The 18635-nt window shown below is 35.9% G+C and overlaps 1 protein-coding gene across 8 annotated transcripts in view; it reads right to left on the bottom strand.

Annotated features, from left to right (window-relative positions):
- DOCK7 (dedicator of cytokinesis 7) overlaps positions 1-18635 on the bottom strand; it is a 219131-nt gene that overhangs the window by 36328 nt on the left and 164168 nt on the right. For 4 of the 8 annotated variants that reach the window (XM_038537305.1, XM_038537306.1, XM_038537309.1 and 1 more), the window contains 6 exons: positions 13358-13540; positions 13085-13247; positions 8367-8463; positions 5874-5970; positions 5424-5558; positions 4382-4534 (listed from right to left, as the gene is read on the bottom strand). In XM_038537305.1, the coding sequence (XP_038393233.1) occupies positions 4382-4534; positions 5424-5558; positions 5874-5970; positions 8367-8463; positions 13085-13247; positions 13358-13540 (828 nt within the window). The remainder of the gene's footprint in view (positions 1-4381; positions 4535-5423; positions 5559-5873; positions 5971-8366; positions 8464-13084; positions 13248-13357; positions 13541-18635) is intronic. The other 4 variants (XM_038537307.1, XM_038537308.1, XM_038537310.1 and 1 more) reach the window with 1 other exon arrangement.

Here is an 18635-nt window from a genome sequence, read left to right as displayed (position 1 = left end):
TAACCAGGGATAACCTAGGATATGCCAAACTCAAGATACTTTCTGATCAATATTCTACTTAACATTTCTGTATATTTAAATGTATTGGTTACCTTTTCCCTTGAAAATTTCCTGCTTTACCCACTCTGCTACCATTTTATGATTTTCCTAAATATATCCACTTTTTTTGGTTGTCCTTGTTACATACCAGTGGTTCCCAAAAATTCTATCAAGAAACCTTTTCACTTGGCATTCTAAACAGCCTCATTCATTTCTTTTCCTTCAGTTAGTATGGATACATGTCTATGTATTCAGCTCATATTTCTCTCTAGAGCTCCAGGCCATCATATTTTACTAGATGGTTCCATCTGGATTTCATGGGCACCCCAATTTTAACATTTCTAATATACCTTCTTCTCCTATTGATTTAACAAATGGCACTACTATTCCTGTAGTCACTTAGGGCAATCCCCCCCCCCCCAAAAAAAAACTAGTATTCATCCCTCCGTCACTCTCCCCTTTCCTTATCCATACCATAGATCTAGTCCACACTCTCCCCTAATCTGTTCCAGTTTGGTCCTTCTCCATTCCAAAGGCCATCACTATAGCTTACAACCTTACCAAATCTTACTTGGATTACTGTAATTACTTCTTAATTGATCTTACAGCCTTTCTGCTCATAACCCAAGTTTATTTTCCACATTGTATCAGGGAAATGTGTGTAAAATTTGCAAGTCTGAATACATCACTGCTCTCCTTAAAACATTCCAATGGCTAACCACAGCCTTGAGGATAAAATTCAAGTATTTGACTCAGTAAATATATCAAACTACATAGTGGGAATTGAAAGGACAGTACTAAAACAAGTATCTGCCCTAGGATACCTTAGTCTAGGCCTTTTCAGTTACAACTTTATCCCTTACTAGTCTCTCTTTCAGCCATAACATCCTGAAGTGCTAAAATAGTATATTTCTGTTTCCTTCTCTTGCCTTCATGCCTTTTTAATTATGGATGTGCCATTTTCTTTACCTACCAAGTGCTATCCACCTATTTATCATTCTGATTGGGCAATTCTTCATCTTTAGTTCAAATATCTTCTCTTTCTGAAAACCCATCTCTGGGAGCATAAATCATTTTTTCCTTTGTGCTTATCTCTCATTACATTAGCAACAGCAAACATTATTCAGCATTTGCTCAGTTTCAGTTACTGTTATAAGTGTTTTACTTAATATGAATTTATATAATCCTCACCACAAAAAGGTACTTCTTACTATAATTGGATGAACATTAGCTGTTCATAGATGAGCACTGTTTATTTCTTATCCTACTAGAGGTTAAGCTAAAAGGACTGTCCTTTTATCTATGTGTGTCCAATCCCTACTACAGTACCTAGAACACAATTCAATACTTTGTTCCAATATCTGTCAAATGCATAAACTGCATAAATCACTGCCAGTTTTAAATTAACTATTGCTTATTAGAGGTAATACCTGACACTAAAAGGGCAAATTGCCTATTTTTATCCTATTATATAAAGCTTTCATAAAACAACAGAAGCTGTATCAAAGAAAACTATGTAGTTGAATTTTAGAGACTATTTCAAAAATTAAATAAGATCAATAGAATAATTGGATTCTTCAGTTCTCAATTAAGAAAAGAGGACTTGGCTTCCAGTTAAAAGGGATAGTGTAAAACAGCAATTTCCTATTTCTGGATTTTACACAAAAATGAAAGATGAATAGGAATAAAATCCACAAATTTTATTTTTAGCAAATGAGTCTGATATAATCCATATATTAGAAAAATGCAGAAAGATTGCCAAGATAAGCTAAGATAGGATGTAGTTTCAAAAGAAGGCAAAGAAAAGAAAGCAAATAGTGAGGGATACTAAGGGCACAGATTTTAGAAATAATGTGGGGAAAATACTTCTTTCAGATAGAAGACTCACTTTGAAGTGATAAAGCTATTTGTCTTAAAAACAAAACGAGCTAAAAACCTGGGAAGACTGGATAGAAATAGATTGACCAGAAATCTCAGGAAGTTAGGCAAAATGTGTTCACAATAGCAAAATCCCATGAGAAATACATTTCTGAAGGAACTTCCTACAAATACCTGGGCCAAGACAATCTATTTCTTCTACATTGAGTAATAAAAAAGTGAAAATTAGTGAAACTCACCAGATGAAAAACACTTAATATAAAAATGTTGCCATGAAACAGATGAAAATTTTAATGAAATGCTCTGCCTTAAATTAAAAAAAAAATGTATGCACTTTAGAAAGGAAAAGGAAGAAATAAACTCAAGGAAAGAACACAAATCAGAAAGAGAAGACATAACATAGGAGTTTACATAAGAGCGTTAGCTACTTAAAACGAAATAGAAAAAAAGAAAATTGGGGAAAAAAAGGAAAGGATGTGGGACGACTGGGTAGCTCAGTGGTTGAGCATCTGCCTTCGGCTCAGGGCATGATTCTGGGGTCCCAGGATTGAATCCTGCATCAGGCTCCCCAGAGGGAGCCTACTTCTCCCTCTGCCTGTGTCTCTGCATCTCTCTCTCTCTCTCTGTGTGTGTCTCTCATGAATAAATAAATAAAATCTTAAAAAAAAAAAAAAAAAAAGAAAACCAGAAAGGAAGGATGTCATGGAGAGCCCATAAGGTATATAGGTCAGAGAAATTCTGAGAAAAAGAGCCACAATAAATGGAAATTGAAAAGTGTTAAAAAGGAAAAGAGAAAATGACAGGCAAAAAGTAAAGTTAAACAAAACAAAAAAAGTAAAGCAAAACAGATCTAACATATGTATAACTGGTACCTAGGAGAAAACTCCCAAATTCTGAAAGAAAATATACAATTTTATATTCAAGAAAACTTTTCAAAATAAACTGAAAGTAGAAATAACGTGCCTGAGAAAATTAACAAAAATTGAGAAATACTAAGACACATTCTAGAAAAGGTATTTAATTTTAAATTAAAGAGACTTGCTTGAGCAACTGGGAGGTGAAAAGCTATTTAAAAGGGAAAAAAATATCTGGCTATCTTCAGATATCTCCTTATTTAAAGCCAGAAGAAAATGGTATTCAAATATCTTTTTTTCTTTTTTCTATTAAGTGTTCTTTATCTGGTATGTTTTACTGATTTTTCTCACTCCCCTTTTTTTCATTCAAAGTCTCAGGCAAAAAATTTCATAACTATCTTTGCCATCCTTTAAGTACAGAAGACACTGAACAATCAAGAACTTGACATATGTTATTCCCAAGAACTGTCTTGAGCAAACAACTACAGGACAATATTTTTAGCCAGTAAAAAATGACTGAAGCAAAATAAATAAACAAATAAAAGAAGTAACAAAAGAAATAATAGTTATGAATATCAATTTACCAAATAAGAGTTAGAGGAGAAATAAATGATGTGTAGGTTTTAGATCACCTCCTTCAGTCCACCAAGTGGACCAAAATAATGTAATTAATAAGGTATATTTAACTTAATACTCTGAAATAAAGAACACTCTTTCTTTTTAAGTGCTTGTGTAATACTACACATCCACAGTACAAAAAAGAAACATGGTGTCTACACTGTATAGTCACATTGAAATAATACTAAAAATTAACATCCAAACTTAAAAAAAAAAAAAAAGACCATCAATTCTTTGGATTAAAATACAAACTGAGGGCAGCCCCGGTGGCCCAGTGGTTTAGTGCCACCTTTCGCCCAGGGTGTGATTCTGGAGACCCAGGACTGAGTCCCACATCGGGTTCCCTGCAGGGAGCCTGCTTCTCTCTCTGCCTGTGTCTCTGACTCACTCTCTGTCATGAATAAATAAAAAAAATAAAATCTTAAAAAAAACCCCAACCAACCAAACAAAAAAAACCCTGAAACTACAAAATATCTATAAAAGAATATCGAAAACACTATATATAAGAACCAAGGAGATACCAAAGCAGTGCTCAAAGGATGACCCTAAGCCTTAAATACTTACCTAAGTAATAATAAATGAATTACACACTTGACTCAAAGTTAGAAAAAAATACAACAGGTGAATATATTATCAAATAAAACATTTTAATGAAAACATGGAGTTCTTCAGACTGGCATGTAATCATAAAATATCAAGCCAAGATATTTAAACTTTTAATTTCTTTATTAGTATTTTCATTTTACTTAATGATGATAATTTTCCAAAAGTTCGAGATACATTTATATTCTAAGTTGTACTACTATTTATTTTTAGTAGAGAAAGCAAAATTGGAGATTTGGATTTTTATTTTTGTAAGATATCCACAGAGTAAGAAATATTAAAAGAGTCTGGACTCCAAATACATTAGAAAATTCCACGCTCCCCAAACCACATTTACTAGATATCTGCAGAAGTTACATTTCATTATGAATCCAGAAATAAACACTTACATTCCCAATCTCAAAGTTCTGTCTCATAAGTAGGTATAGGGAAGCGCTAGCATGTGACCGAATTGTACTAATACTGCTGCTACAGTGTCGGAGAAGCCGGAGGCATAAGTCTGCACACTGCTCTGTTTCTTCTTCAAACAAAAGTTCAGGGAACTGTAAAAGACAAAACAACATCAACACTGAATTTATGCAAAGTTCCAGAGATATGTTAATACAGCCTGAACTAGAGATTTGTTAGTATACCCAGTTTTAAAAAAGTTAAGCAATATTTGCTAATGCTTAGTAATGTGGACCACAGAGCCAAATAGTTTGGATTTGAATACTAATTATGTCACTTACTAGCTAGGAGTGTGATGCTGGACAAGTTTTCTCAGCTATAAAATGGGCCTAATAGTATTATCTACATGGGACTGCAGGACTCTGAGACTGGCTACTATGCACAAAACAATATGGTTACTAATATGTGATAATTCTGCAATGTTTTTATTATAAAATGGTATATAAAAGTAATTCTCATTGGTTAAACTTCCAACAGCTCTGTATTCCATATTATTAGATGGCTATGATAAAATAGATACCTTTAAGATTTAAGAGTATACCCTATTTCCCAGGGAAAATAAACATCGGAAATAAATATCTGAAGGAGTTGAACAAACAAAAGTATCTTCTTTTCCATTCATCATGGGGTAAGTTAATACCAATGGAATGAATTACTTATACCTTAAATTCTCTAACAAATCAAACTAATAAGAAACAGACAGAACAAGAGAAAGAAAACAAGGAAAGCCCCATATTTAAAATTAGTTATTGATTTCAGTCCCTTCTCCACAACAAAAGTAGTTTTTTAAACCTGAAACTGGTTAAAGGTGATCCGAATAAGAAAGAATTTACAAAGGGCAAACAGCATGAAAGAGGCAAAGGGGAATCATGGGTCATAGGTTATTATTAAAATTTTCTATTAACCAACAAGTGTGTTGAATGATCTTAGACAACATAGAGAAAAGCAAAGTCTGGCAAGATTGCATGCACAAAAATGACCTACCTTTGAAACCAGGGCTCTCTGGGTAGCAAAACAGTGCTGTAGATAAACTGCACTTTGGTTACAGGCCATGCTATGTAGTAGGACTTTCAGTACCCCACCAAGGATGCTTTCTTTGGATTCTGTTACAGAAACTGTCTGCAATTTAAAAATAGATGAATAAAATGGAGAAGTACCTGCAATTTGGTTAGTGAGACAGAATATAAGAAAATAGTTTTTAAGAAATAGGAAAAGGACAACATAAAATCTAAGACTTCAGGGAAAAGAAGCTGAGCAGGTTTTGAATAAGGGAAGAATGGGAAAAAAGAATGAATAGGATTTAAGTGAGAAAAAAGAAAGATAAAATTTTTATGAACTACCGATATTTAAATCTAATTGTACAGCTCAATTAATACTTTTTGCAAATCCCAATTTACCGAATCTATACTTTAAATTCCTTGTTTGTGTTTTTACCTGGACAACAATCTCTAATGTATCCAAAATGATTAGGTTTGCTTCAGTAGCCAGATTTCCATCAATCAGTGCTTCATGCTCAATCTCTGCTCTTGATCTAATATAAAATATTTTAAGAAAATACATTTACCTTTTAAAAGGGCCAACAGAACCACTATTCAAAAAAGACTTAAAGATACATAGGGAAAAAAAACAACTTAAAACCATTTTACAATATTTGCTTGAAAGAAAAATTATAAGAGGATATAAGGTAATATTTCATACATTAAGAAGTGTTTTCTTTTACCCTTCACTTTGTCAACTATGTCAGTACAGATTTTTTCACCCCATTACAGAGTTCCACAATACCACTGAAAGCATAAATGTTTAACTTTCAAAGATGTAGCAAACACACGAGCACGGTTTTATTCTGAATGGCATAGACACTAGGTGGTGCTATGTGGGTTTGTATTTAGGACTGCTTCATGTAAAGCAATACTCAAAATGTTTAGTGTTCATCATACCATTTCAAGGATTTTCAATTTTATTATTTAAGAAAAAAGTATTTTTTGAAAATTATTATCTAAATATTCAATATTTTTGTATCAAAGGTACAAAAAATTTTGCTACAACATTTTTTTTTTTTTTTTTTTAAATTTATGATAGTCACACAGAGAGAGAGAGAGAGAGAGAGAGAGAGGCAGAGACACAGGCAGAGGGAGAAGCAGGCTCCATGCACCGGGAGCCCGACGTGGGACTCGATCCCGAGTCTCCAGGATCGCGCCCTGGGCCAAAGGCAGGCACTAAACCGCTGCGCCACCCAGGGATCCCTGCTACAAAATTTTTGATACAGGGACAATTTAACTCTTCCCTGAAACTCTGGACTGAATCACTCATTAGAAATAAAGCAAGCTGATGCAATTAAGTGGTTTTTAAAGGGTAAAACTGATATTTGTTTACTGGCAATACATAGAAACTACATTGACATAGACAAACACATAAATCAAGGTAGAATTACAAGAACATATAAAATGCTAAGTTCTCAAAGTTTCTGGATGTTCCAGCCTCTGAATCTTTATTACCACCTCTTAATAGAACAGTTCATGAATTTGTATCTTCTAAATGAAATCTGAGAAAATACAACATAGAATCAAATTGGGAAATACATATATAAAGATCAAACCAGGAAAATTTTGTAAAGAAACATGACAATAACATGACGGCTTAAACAAAAAAGAATTTAAAAATAAATAGATAAACAAAAAAGAATTAAAAAAAAATCCACCAAAAAAAAAAAAAAAGACTTCCTTAAAACACAGAGAAATGCAGAGAAAGTACATTATACAAATGCAAAAGAAAGTGATATTCTGGGACACCTAGGTGGCTCAGTGGTTGAGTGTCTGCCTTTGGCTCCGTGTGATCCTGAGTTCCGGGGATGGAGTCCCACATCAGGCTCCCCACAGGGAGCCTGTTTCTCCCTCTGCTTATGTCTCTGTCTGTCTCTCATGAATAAATAAATGAAATCTTGGGGGAAAATAATGAAAGTGATATACTAACAGTATAGTATCCCACTGTTTTGTGCTTTCTAAAAAACAAAACACACCTGGAAAAATAATCACAGAAATAGACAAAGAGGAGAGAAAAGTGGACATATTTAAAGCTTAACAAGTGTTAAATGTTTATATTGTATTCAATACCTCCTATGGTCTGAAGATTTGGGTCCTGCAAAATTCCTAGGTTGAAAATCTAATGCCCAAGATAATGGTATTTGAGGGTGGGGCCTGTGGAGGGTGATGGATGAAGTCATCAGGGTAGAGCCTCTTGAATGTGATTAGTGCCTTTATGAAAGAGGCCCAGGGACTTTGCTTGTCCTTCCATCATACAAGCACACAGCAAGAAGTCTGTAACCCAGGGGCACAGGGCACCTGGGTGGCTCAGTTGGTTGAGCACCTGAATCTTGATTTTGGCTCAGATCATGATCTCAGGTGCTTTGTCTATATTATATTTTAAGCTCCAAGAGGGCAAAGATTAGATTTCTAATTGTTGGTGAACTGGAAATATTTAGATCAGCGGGATCTCCAAGATACTTTTAAAAAAATTGTTGCAGAATATATTTCTAAGGTGGATATTTAGAAATAATTGTTGGAAACAAATTTCTACATGAAAAATTCTTTCCCCAAAACTTTAAAAAACTTTTTATTTATTCATTCATGAGAGACACAGAGAGAGGCAAAAATATAGGCAGATGGAGAAACAGGCTCCCTATGCAAGAACCCAATGCAGGACTCAATCCCAGGACCTCGGGATCATGACCTGATCCAAGACAGACCCTGAGCCCACCCAGGTGCCCCTTCTCCAAATCTTTTTTAATTTAAAAATTAAAAATGAAATATAACTATTTTCTTGTCTAAGATTTGAATACCTATTATAAAATAACACTAAAATTAGAGATTTTCCTCCAGCATTTGAAATCTAACAAGCCCATCAGTAACATAAAATAGAAGATTATATTACTTGTCAAGCTTCTCAGTATTTTGACGCCAGTGAGTCATATCCTTTCTCCATCTCAGATTTTCTTGACTTCCAAAGGCACTTCCAGATGGGCTTCTCTCTGTCAAATAAATTTCAAAACCATTTTTAAAATTTTATTTGATTTGGACCACCTATACGAATATTTGCAAGTATATAAGAAATACTGCACAATGTTAACTTTACAAATCCCATTTTATCCTCAGTACAAGTGGAAAAAACAATAGTAACTGTTTATTAAAACTTTTTGTTTAATAGTTATAGAAGAAATAACATTTGTTACATGTAATATTAAAAAACAAACATCCTTTTATGTAAGCAAACTTTCTAACACTGATTTTCTCAAAACCTAAACCATAGTTTAATAGGCCCTATGTGATAAGACTTTACTTTGTGTGTGTTCTCTGCATAAACACTCTCCCTATATATGCTCCTGATTTAGAACCTCTGCAATGGTTGTTGTTCCTCTTATGTAATTGTTCTCCCACAAATTTTCACTGGTCAGTCATTCATTACCTCCACAGAAAGGTCTTCCTCAACATTCCAACACTTCTTTTTATTTTTTTTTAAAAGATTTTATTTATTTATTCACGAGACAGAGAGAGAAAGAGAGAGGCAGAGAACAGGCAGAAGAAGAAGCAGACTCCATGCAGGGAGCCTGATGTGGGACTCGATCCTGGGTCTCCAGGATCAGGCCCTGGGCTGAAGGCGGTGCTAAACTGCTGAGCCACCTGGGCTGCCCGCCACTTCTTTTTAAAAAAAGATTCTTATTATTTTATTTGAGTGAGAGAAAGAAAGGGAGAGGGAGAGGGAGAGGGAGATAGGGAGAGGGAGATAGGAGTAGGGAAGAGGGAGAGGGAGATAGGAGTAGGGAAGAGGGAGAGGGAGATAGGAGTAGGGAAGAGGGAGAGGGAGATAGGAGTAGGAAGAGGAAGAGGGAGAGGGAGATAGGAGTAGGGAAGAGGGAGAGGGAGATAGGAGTAGGGGAGAGGGAGAGGGAGATGAGATAGGAGTAGGAAAGAGGGAGAGGGAGAGGGAGAGGGAGATAAGATAGGAGTAGGAGAGAGGGAGACGGAGTGGGAGAGGGAGAGAGAGAGGGAGAGGGAGAGGGAGAGGGAGAGGGAGAGGGAGAGGGAGATAAGATAGGAGTAGGGAAGAGGGACAGAAAGAGAAGGAGAAGCAGGATCCCCACTGAACAGGGAGCCTGACTCGGGGCTCAATCCCAGGACCCCGAGATCATGACCTGCACTGAAGGCAGATGAGTAACTGAGCCACCCAGGGACCCCTCTCCAACACTTTCTATCCTCTTAATTGGCTATATTTCTTTCCCATAGCACTTATGATCACAAGAATATAAGCTACTTAAGAATGGAGATTATGCCTATTTTGTCCACCCCTTGATGTTCCGGGACTGACAATGTGTCTGGCAATACTGAAAGTTAACAAGTTTTTGTTGAATATATAAATAAAATAAGAAAGAATCCTAAAGCAAATACTTCCTTTGGTCCACAGAAAGCAGGACAAGATGGGAGCTTTCTCCCAAGGTTTCTGGGATGGAAAGCAGCCTGAATGTGGGGGGCTCCTGCAAAGGGTAGCAGCAACAGAAGTGGTTCATTCAAATCCAGTAGAAATGAAAAAGGCATTGAGAATTGTGGAGAGATATACACTTAAATGACAGAATCAGTCATGATTTCAGACTTTCAACTAGAAAATGACTGCTCCTTTTTGAAAAACCCGAGACTTTAAATTGGTTAGGAGGATGGAAAAAAAAAAAAAAAAGGTAAAAATTCAGAGTTCAAATAGAAATTTAAAAAGTAATGAGAAACAAATTTGCCACACCATAAAGGACACGTCTGGAATATTTCTTCTGCTTTCTCTCCCTTCCCTTATTTCTCGTTTTTCATTGTAAAATTTCTATCTTTAAAAAAATTTGCAAAAGAAAAGATATTCCTATATTTACACAGTTAACAAATCTGATATCTGAGATCTACTTACATTTTTTTAAAAGATTTTATTTATTCATGAGAGAGACACAGAGAGAGAGAGAGAGGCAGAGACACAGGCAGAGGGAGAAGCAGGCTTCATGCAAGGAGCCTGACATGGGACTTGATCCAGGGTCTCCAAGATCAAGCTCTGGGCTGGAGGTGGCGCTAAACCGCTGAGCCACCTGGGCTGCCCTCTATTTACATTTTTAACAATAATTTCTTTCCCCCAAGAAATTGTCTTTCACCTCTTAGTTAAGAATATAACTATACATATACTAGCTATACATATAACATATATATGCACATATATACACATGCATATATGTGTGTGCATATAAATATATAATATGTATATATACACATTATATGTCCAAATGTAAATAAGAATCACAAAGGCTTAATTTTTCTAAGAACTTCAATTTCTAAATTAAAAAAAGATATAACTGACATATAACATTATATTAGTTTCAGGCGCACAATATGATTCAATATATGTATACATTATGAAATGCTCACTACTATAAATCTAGTTAACATCCATTACCACATATTATAATTTTTTCTTATGATGAAAACTTAAGACATACTCTCTTAGTAACTTCCAAATATACCATGCAGTATGAAATGTAGTCACCATGCTGTACATTATATCCCTAGTATACCTATGTGTTTTATAACTGGAAGTCTGTACCTCTTGACCTCCTCCATCCACTCTGCCCACCCTCACCCCCATACTAGGGCACCTATCTGTTCTCTGTATCTATAAGTTTATTAACTTATTTATTTCAGATTCGACCTACAGAACTTCAATTCTTATATTCAAAGATAGCTGTCTTAAGGCCACAGGCTTAAAAACGTAACACACTGATAACAGTTCTACTCTCTTCAACACGAAATCTTAGAAGGAGTTGTGGTATAATATAAAGAATCACCCTGAAAGTCAAAAGAGCATGGTTCTGTCACTTAGTTTATAATCTTATGCAAGTTATTTACCTCTGGTGAGTTTTCTTTTCTTTTCTTTTTTTTTTTTTTTTGAGTTTTATTTTCTATTACTTAAAGGTGAGGATGATCATTTATTAGATTGTAGTGATAATTAAATGACCTAAATAAAAGTTAATTTTCATACTTTTTAAGAGGGTGCTTGTATGCAATAAAGGAGTTAAAAGAAAATCCATAAGTACAATGTGGACTGTATATAACCAAAAGTGAAGAAAAATGGTGCTCTTAATTACAAAGGCAAAGGTTTTGTATTATTATGAAATTCCAAACATACTGTACAGCGTATAAAAGATACTGAAGTTTACATAGATAAATGATTATTGTGTTTGTGGCCTATTGGAAAACATTAAAAAATTCATATAAATGTGCATCAAACATATATTGAACTATTAGCATGCATCATATACACAGATGATGAAGCCAGTGAGCTCTCAACAACACTAATTATCACTTTAGAATTTACAAAATGTTTACAGTTGCTACAAAGACAATAAAATCAGTTAGTTAAACTACCTTCTAAGTTCTCAAAACAATCACAAATGGATGAAGAAAAGGAAAGTGAGATTAGGGGCCTTGGCCAAGGTTCTACAGCTAATGGGTAGCAGTATATGGAATTAGAAACAATGCCTCAAATGCTATTAACCTGTTTCTCTCCCTGTATGTTTTTTTTTCTCCCTGTATTAAAGTCTGATGGACAATATTCCCTTAAATACAGGGTATATTAATTCATTGTGCCAAACAGGAAACTTTTAAGAGTAAAAAGTGATGCAGACACTAAGACTGAACTGTAATGTCAACTATGGACTTTGGGTGATAATGATGTGTCAGTAAAGGTTCAGTACCAATTAGAACAGGTGTACCACTCTGGCGGGGGATGATGATAATGGGGAAGGCAATGCATGTGTGCTAGGAAGTATACAAGAACTCTCTGTACTCTTAGCTCAATTTTGCTTTGAACCTACAACTGTTTTTAAAAAGTCTAAAAAGGCAGGGGTGATCCCTGGGTGGCTCAGCGGTTTAGCGTCTGCCTTCGGCCCAGGGTGTGATCCTGGAGTTCCAGGGTCGAGTCTCACATCAGGGTTCCTGTGTGGAGCCTACTTCTCCCTCTTCCTGTGTCTCTGCCTCTCTCTATGTCTGTCATGAATGAATAAATAAAATCTTTAAAAATAAATAAATAAATAAATAAATAAATAAATAAATAAATAAATAAATAAATAAATGGGGGAACACTTTTAATAATCACACAAGGGCAAAAGGAATAAACTGGACTATCTAGAACAAACCAGGAAATATGTTCACTCTACTTAGAATTCTAACTTGAATTCCTACAGAGAAGTGGTTACTCTAGTTAATTCAGTTTCATTTAAAACACTATTTAAGGGGTGCCTAGGTGACTCAATCGGTTAAGCATCCAACACTTGATTTCATCTCAGGTCACGATCTCAAGACTTGTGAAATCGAGCCCCATGTCTCTGGATCTCGATCCCCATGTCTCTGGATCTCCAGAATCACACCCCAGGCTGCAGGCAGCGTTAAACCGCTGCACCACTGGGGCTGCCCTAACTCCATGTGTGGAGCCTGCTTAAGATTCTCTCTATCCTCCCTCTGTTCCTTACCCTTTCTTCCTCTCTAAAACTTTTTAAAAAGTGTAGAATCCTGGAAGATTTGCAACAATGATCACTATAATATATAATTCAAGGAAACTGAAAAAATTCTCACCAGAAGGAGAAGGTATTGTGTACATACCAAGCTGTCCTCGGCTTCGGCGAACCATTTCTTGCCTAGCACCTATGCTCCCAAGAATAGCTTCTTCAAGCTTTGCTCTCATGTCTTTTGATTTCTTAAAGGTCAAACTATTCATTCTTTCAAACACTTTCTTTCCCTAAAATTTAAACATTAGAAAAGAAGAGGCATTGAGGAAATTTTCGTCTTCCTTTTCCACATGAGGTTTGCTTTCCCATTCTTCTTGGCAATGGCACAGCGATCACTTACTTTGTATTCAAAGCAAGATACACAGAGATAAAGCAAATCTAGTAGCCGGTTTAGCTGTAGGACTGAGAGATCTGTAAACCATTTCTGTAGAACCGTCTCATCTGCATTTTTAAGCACCCAAAGTAGACAGATCAAAAGGCTCCGACTTGATTCTGCTGAAAAGGTAGTATGTTGCCTGCCACTCTGAAAATAAAGAAGAGTAGAATGAGACAGACTGATCAATGGCCATTTCTTTTTGGAAGTTGTGTGGTGTTTTCTTCTAAATGCAATAAAACAAAAATTGCTTTAAAAAGCAAGTATTTCAAAAGAACCATCTGAAGGGCACCTCGGTGGTTCAGTCGATTAAGTGTCTGCCTTTGGCTCAGGGTTCTGGGATCAATTTGGTCTCCCTGTTCAGAGAGGAGTCTGCTCTCCCTCTGCTCCCCCCCTCACTTGTGCTCTCTCTTTCAGATACATAGAATCTTAAAAAAAAAAAAAAAAAAAAAGAATCATCTGATTTAGACAATACTTGAATAACTTGAACCTTTTTTTTTTTTTTTAAGATTTATTTATCTATTCATTCAGAGAGAGCGAAGAGAGAGGCAGAGACACAGGCAGAAGGAGAAGCAGGCTCCACGCAGGAAGCCCGACATGGGACTCGATCCTGGATCTCCAGAATCACACCCCAGGCTGCAGGCGGCGTTAAACCGCTGCACCACTGGGGCTGCCCTAACTTGAACCTTAAACTTAAGGTCCTGAAGTTTAATAATCTTCCTGGCACTGAAAGATTGTTTTAATTTATGGTAGCGCTTCCAGTAGACTATAAATAAACATTACTAGAAAACGTGAAGGCAAAAAGCTAAAAGATCCTACTGTTAAAACTAAGATATTTTCATCATGTCTGATATAATATGGTAAAGGAAAAAAGCACTCAGTAAAAGCAGTATAAGGATAAAAGTAGCAACAAAATGTTTCTCAGGTTTAGAGCACCACAGATTCCTCTCAAGGGCCATTGCTGGAGCAGATAAGGTAGAGGTGCTTCCAGTCTTCAGTCTGCATTAGTATGTGAAATAGTATGTGAAATACCAGTGAAAAACTAAGAATAAGAACTTGTATACAGGGATCCCTGGGTGGCGCAGCGATTTGGCGCCTGCCTTTGGCCTAGGGCGCGATCCTGGAGACCCAGGATCAATTCCCACGTCGGGCTCCCGGTGCATGGAGCCTGCTTCTCTCTGCCTGTGTCTCTGCCTCTCTTTCTCTCTCTGTGACTATCATAAAAAAAAAAAAAAAAAGAACTTGTATACAAAACCACTTATTCCATACTTACTCTGTTCCAGTCATCATGCTAAGCTCTTTCCATATGTTATTTCATTCAGTCCTCCCACAATATTACCAAATAAGTTTTATTACATGTCAGTTTTACAGACAAGAATACAGGATGACAATAACAACGAGGAAGATGACAAAACATAATAAAATTTGAAATGTGTTAGACACTGTGCTAATCATTTTTTATTTAATGCTCACAATGATTTTATGTGATGGTATTAACTACTGTTATCTCCAGTTTACAGGTAAGGAAATGAAAAGCTAGAGATTTTAGTCCAGGCTAACCAGACACTAAATCTTAGACTCGTCACCATTATACTACATTCTGATATCTGGTGAAGTAAATCTACTAAATAGTAAGAAGAAAACAGCGGAAGGGATGTTGGGAGGAAAAGACAAAGGGAAGTTTAGCATACTTAACTGTTGGGGTCATGATCTCAATGACTACCCTAATCTCCCTGCTGTCAGGGATGATGATAATGAGAGCAGCCAATTCTTCCATGATGCTTACACTGTGTTCTTCACTGTATTGAATGCTTCATGCATATGAACTTATTTATCCCTTGCACCCATCCAAAGACATAAATATTATTATTTAACCTATCCTACACACAAGAAAACCAAGACAGCAATTATATAGGTATTTTGCAGTAAATAACAGGATTGAGATTCAAATGCAAAAGTGTTGGCTCTAGAAAGAGATCAAGCACTTTTGTAGGTTACACTGCCTCTCATGGATACGCTGTGAATTCATCTACATAAATTCACTTAACCATATTACACAATAACCAAATTAAGAACTCAATGGATTATTTTTTTTAAAGATTTTATTTATTTATTCATGAGAGACACAATGAGAGAGGCAGAGACACAGGCAGAGGGAGAAGCAGGCTCCATGCAGGGAGCCCGACTTGGGACTCGATCCCGGGACTCCAGGATCACGCCCTGGGCTGAAGGCCGGTGCTCAACTGCTGAGCCACCCAGGCATCCCTCAATGGATTAGTTTAATGTAATATTAGGTACAGTTATGGAGAGAACCAGTAAACTGGAAGACAGATCACAAAAAACAACCTAGCATGAAGCACAGGTTAACAAAGAGGAGAGACACAGAGGATGGGATAAAGAGGACTAATGTATGTTGAGTTGGAATACAAAAAGAGGAGAGAGAATGGAGAAAAGGACATATTTGGGCAGATAATAGTTGAGAATTTCACAGAACTGAAGAAAGGTGCTGACCCACTAATTTAAGAAGTCCAAAAAATGCCAAGCAGAATAAGTATAGAGAAATTCAAAACTAGATGGAACAGAGTGAAACCACAGAAGGCCAATTTTAAGGAGAATAATCATAAAGAAGGGGGGGTGAGTAGCAATGGAAATGGAAGACAGGAGAGACAATGCCCTTAACATGCTGAAACCAGAAATTCAGAAGATATTTCAGAAAAAAACAAAACCAAAAACCTTAAGAATGAAGGTCAGACATTTTCCAAGGAAACAGAGTTCATCCCCACAGCACAGAAAATTCTAAAGGGATATATTTTAGAAAGAAGAAAAAAATATTTTTAAAGATTTTATTTATTTATTCATGAAAGACACAGAGAGAGAGAAAGAGACAGAGACATAGGCAGAGGAAGGAGAAGCAGGCAAGGAGTCCAATGTGGGAATCGATCCTGAGACTCTGGGATCAGGACCTAAGCCAAAGACACTCAACCACGGAGCCACCCAGGCATCCCAAGAAAAACAGTTCTTATGAAATGTCACAAATTTGGAAGAAGAGCAAATAAAGTAGTGAACAACATAGACAAACCTAAATAATAATTAAATTTATATAGCCATAAAAGCAATAGCAATTTTTCTGAGGTTTAATGATATGTAAAATTAAAAATGCATAAATATGGGCAGCCCAGGTGGCTCAGCAGTTAGTGCCACCTTCAGCCCAGGGTGTGATCCTGGAGACTCGGGATCGAGTCCCACATCAGGCTCCCTGCATGGAGCCTGCTTCTCTCTCTGCCTCTCTCTCTTTCTCTGTGTGTCTCTCGTGAATAAATAAAATCTTTTATTTTATTTTTATTTTTTATTTTTAAAATATTTTATTTTTTATTTATTCATGAGAGACACAGAGCGAGTGAGAGGGAGGCAGAGACACAGGCAGAGGGAGAAGCAGGTCCCATGCAGGGAGCCCGATGTGGGATCAATCCCAGGTCTCCAGGATCACACACCGGGCTGCAGGCGGTGCTAAACAGCTGCGCCACCGGGGCTGCCCTAAATAAATAAAGTCTTTTAAAAAATAATAATAAAAAAATGCATGAATATAGCATTTAAGTAGGGAGAAAGGTAAATAGGCAACCTGTTCTGAGAGCCTTCGATTAACCAATGTGAAATAAGGGTCATGATTAAATTAGAGTGGAATTTAAATAAGCATACTGTGATTTGTAGTACAATTACAAAAAGAATAGAAAGAGGATGTATAGCTTACTTCCAAACTAGTAGAAAGGAAAAAGAATGAGGAAAAAATGAAAAGAAAAAACAATAAAAGAAGACAATAAAGGAGACAAGAATCAGAGAAAGGTTGGAACAATATGAAGTAAAATTAAAATGTTTAGTATATTGAATTTACATTAAATGTAGTTATACTAAATTAAATGAATTTTTAAAACTCTAGTGAGACAAAAGTAGACAAATATTAAAAATTTAAGACAAAATTTAACTATATGCTGTTTATAAAAGACATCTAAAACTTAAGTTTCAAATATTTAAAACATAAGAAATGTTTGATAAAAAAAGGATGGAAAAAGTAATGTCAGAAGAAATCTAGCATAACTATACTAATATACAAAGTAGATTTGAAGGAAGAAAAAGTATTACAGTTCATATTGATAAAAGGTGCAATCCATCAAAACATATTTTAAAATTAGATATTTCAAAGGCCTCAAAGGAAACAAAATCTGACAAAATGACAAGTTATTAAAAAAACCATGATTGTGGTGGGTATTAGAATAAGCAAACAGAATTCAGTAAAGAAAAAAAAAAGGTTTAAACAATAAGATCAACAAATTTTAAATAATAGGTGTAATGGGCAAATATAGAACGAAGAATATGCATTTTCAAATACACGAGCTATTTGCAAAAACTGACTATACAGAAGACCATAAAACCAATTGCCACAAATATAACAAACTGAATCACACAAAGTTCTCTGATTATGAAATCAGGCCAAAATCAGAAGCATAGAATTATGAGAAATTTTCCCCTAGCTATACACAAACACACACACACACACACACACACACACACACACACACAAACATATATATTGGGGATGAGGAGAAGAGGGAGAACAAATCTTATGCAGGATTCACACTCTGCCAACATGGAGCCTGATATGGGGCTTGATCTCATAACCCTCAGATCATGACCTGAGCCAAAATCAAAAGTCGGATGCTTATCTGACTGAGTCACCCAGGCACCCCACCCTATGACTAGAATTTTTAAAAATTTTTATTTAAATTCAATTTAGTAAACATATACTGTATTACGAGTTTCAAAAACAGTTTAGTGAATGATCAGTTGCATACAACACCCAGTGCTCATTATATCCAAGTGTTCTCCTCAATGACCATCACCCAGCTACCCCATGCCCCCACCTACCTCTCCTCCAGCAACCCTCATTTGTTTCCTATAGTTAAGTTCCTAAGTTTCTCTTGTGGTTTACCTGCTTCTGTTTTCATCTTATTTTTCACTCTCTTCCCCTATGTTTTATCTGTTTTGTTTCTTAAATTCCACAGGAGTGAAATCATAGGGTATTTGTCTTTCTCGGACTTATTTTGTTTAGCATAACATTCTCTAGTTCCATATACATCATTGCAACTAGCAAGATTTCATTCTTTCTGATGGCTCAGTAATATTCCATTGTGTATGTGTGTGTGCGTGTGTGTATCCCTTCTTTATCTATTCATTTGTTGATGGACATCTG

The sequence above is a fragment of the Canis lupus genome, chromosome 5 (genome assembly GCF_011100685.1).
Source record: "Canis lupus familiaris isolate Mischka breed German Shepherd chromosome 5, alternate assembly UU_Cfam_GSD_1.0, whole genome shotgun sequence".
NCBI lineage: Eukaryota > Metazoa > Chordata > Mammalia > Carnivora > Canidae > Canis > Canis lupus.
The sequence above is the reverse complement of the archived record's forward strand: the minus strand, read 5'-3'. Positions and strand labels throughout refer to the sequence as shown.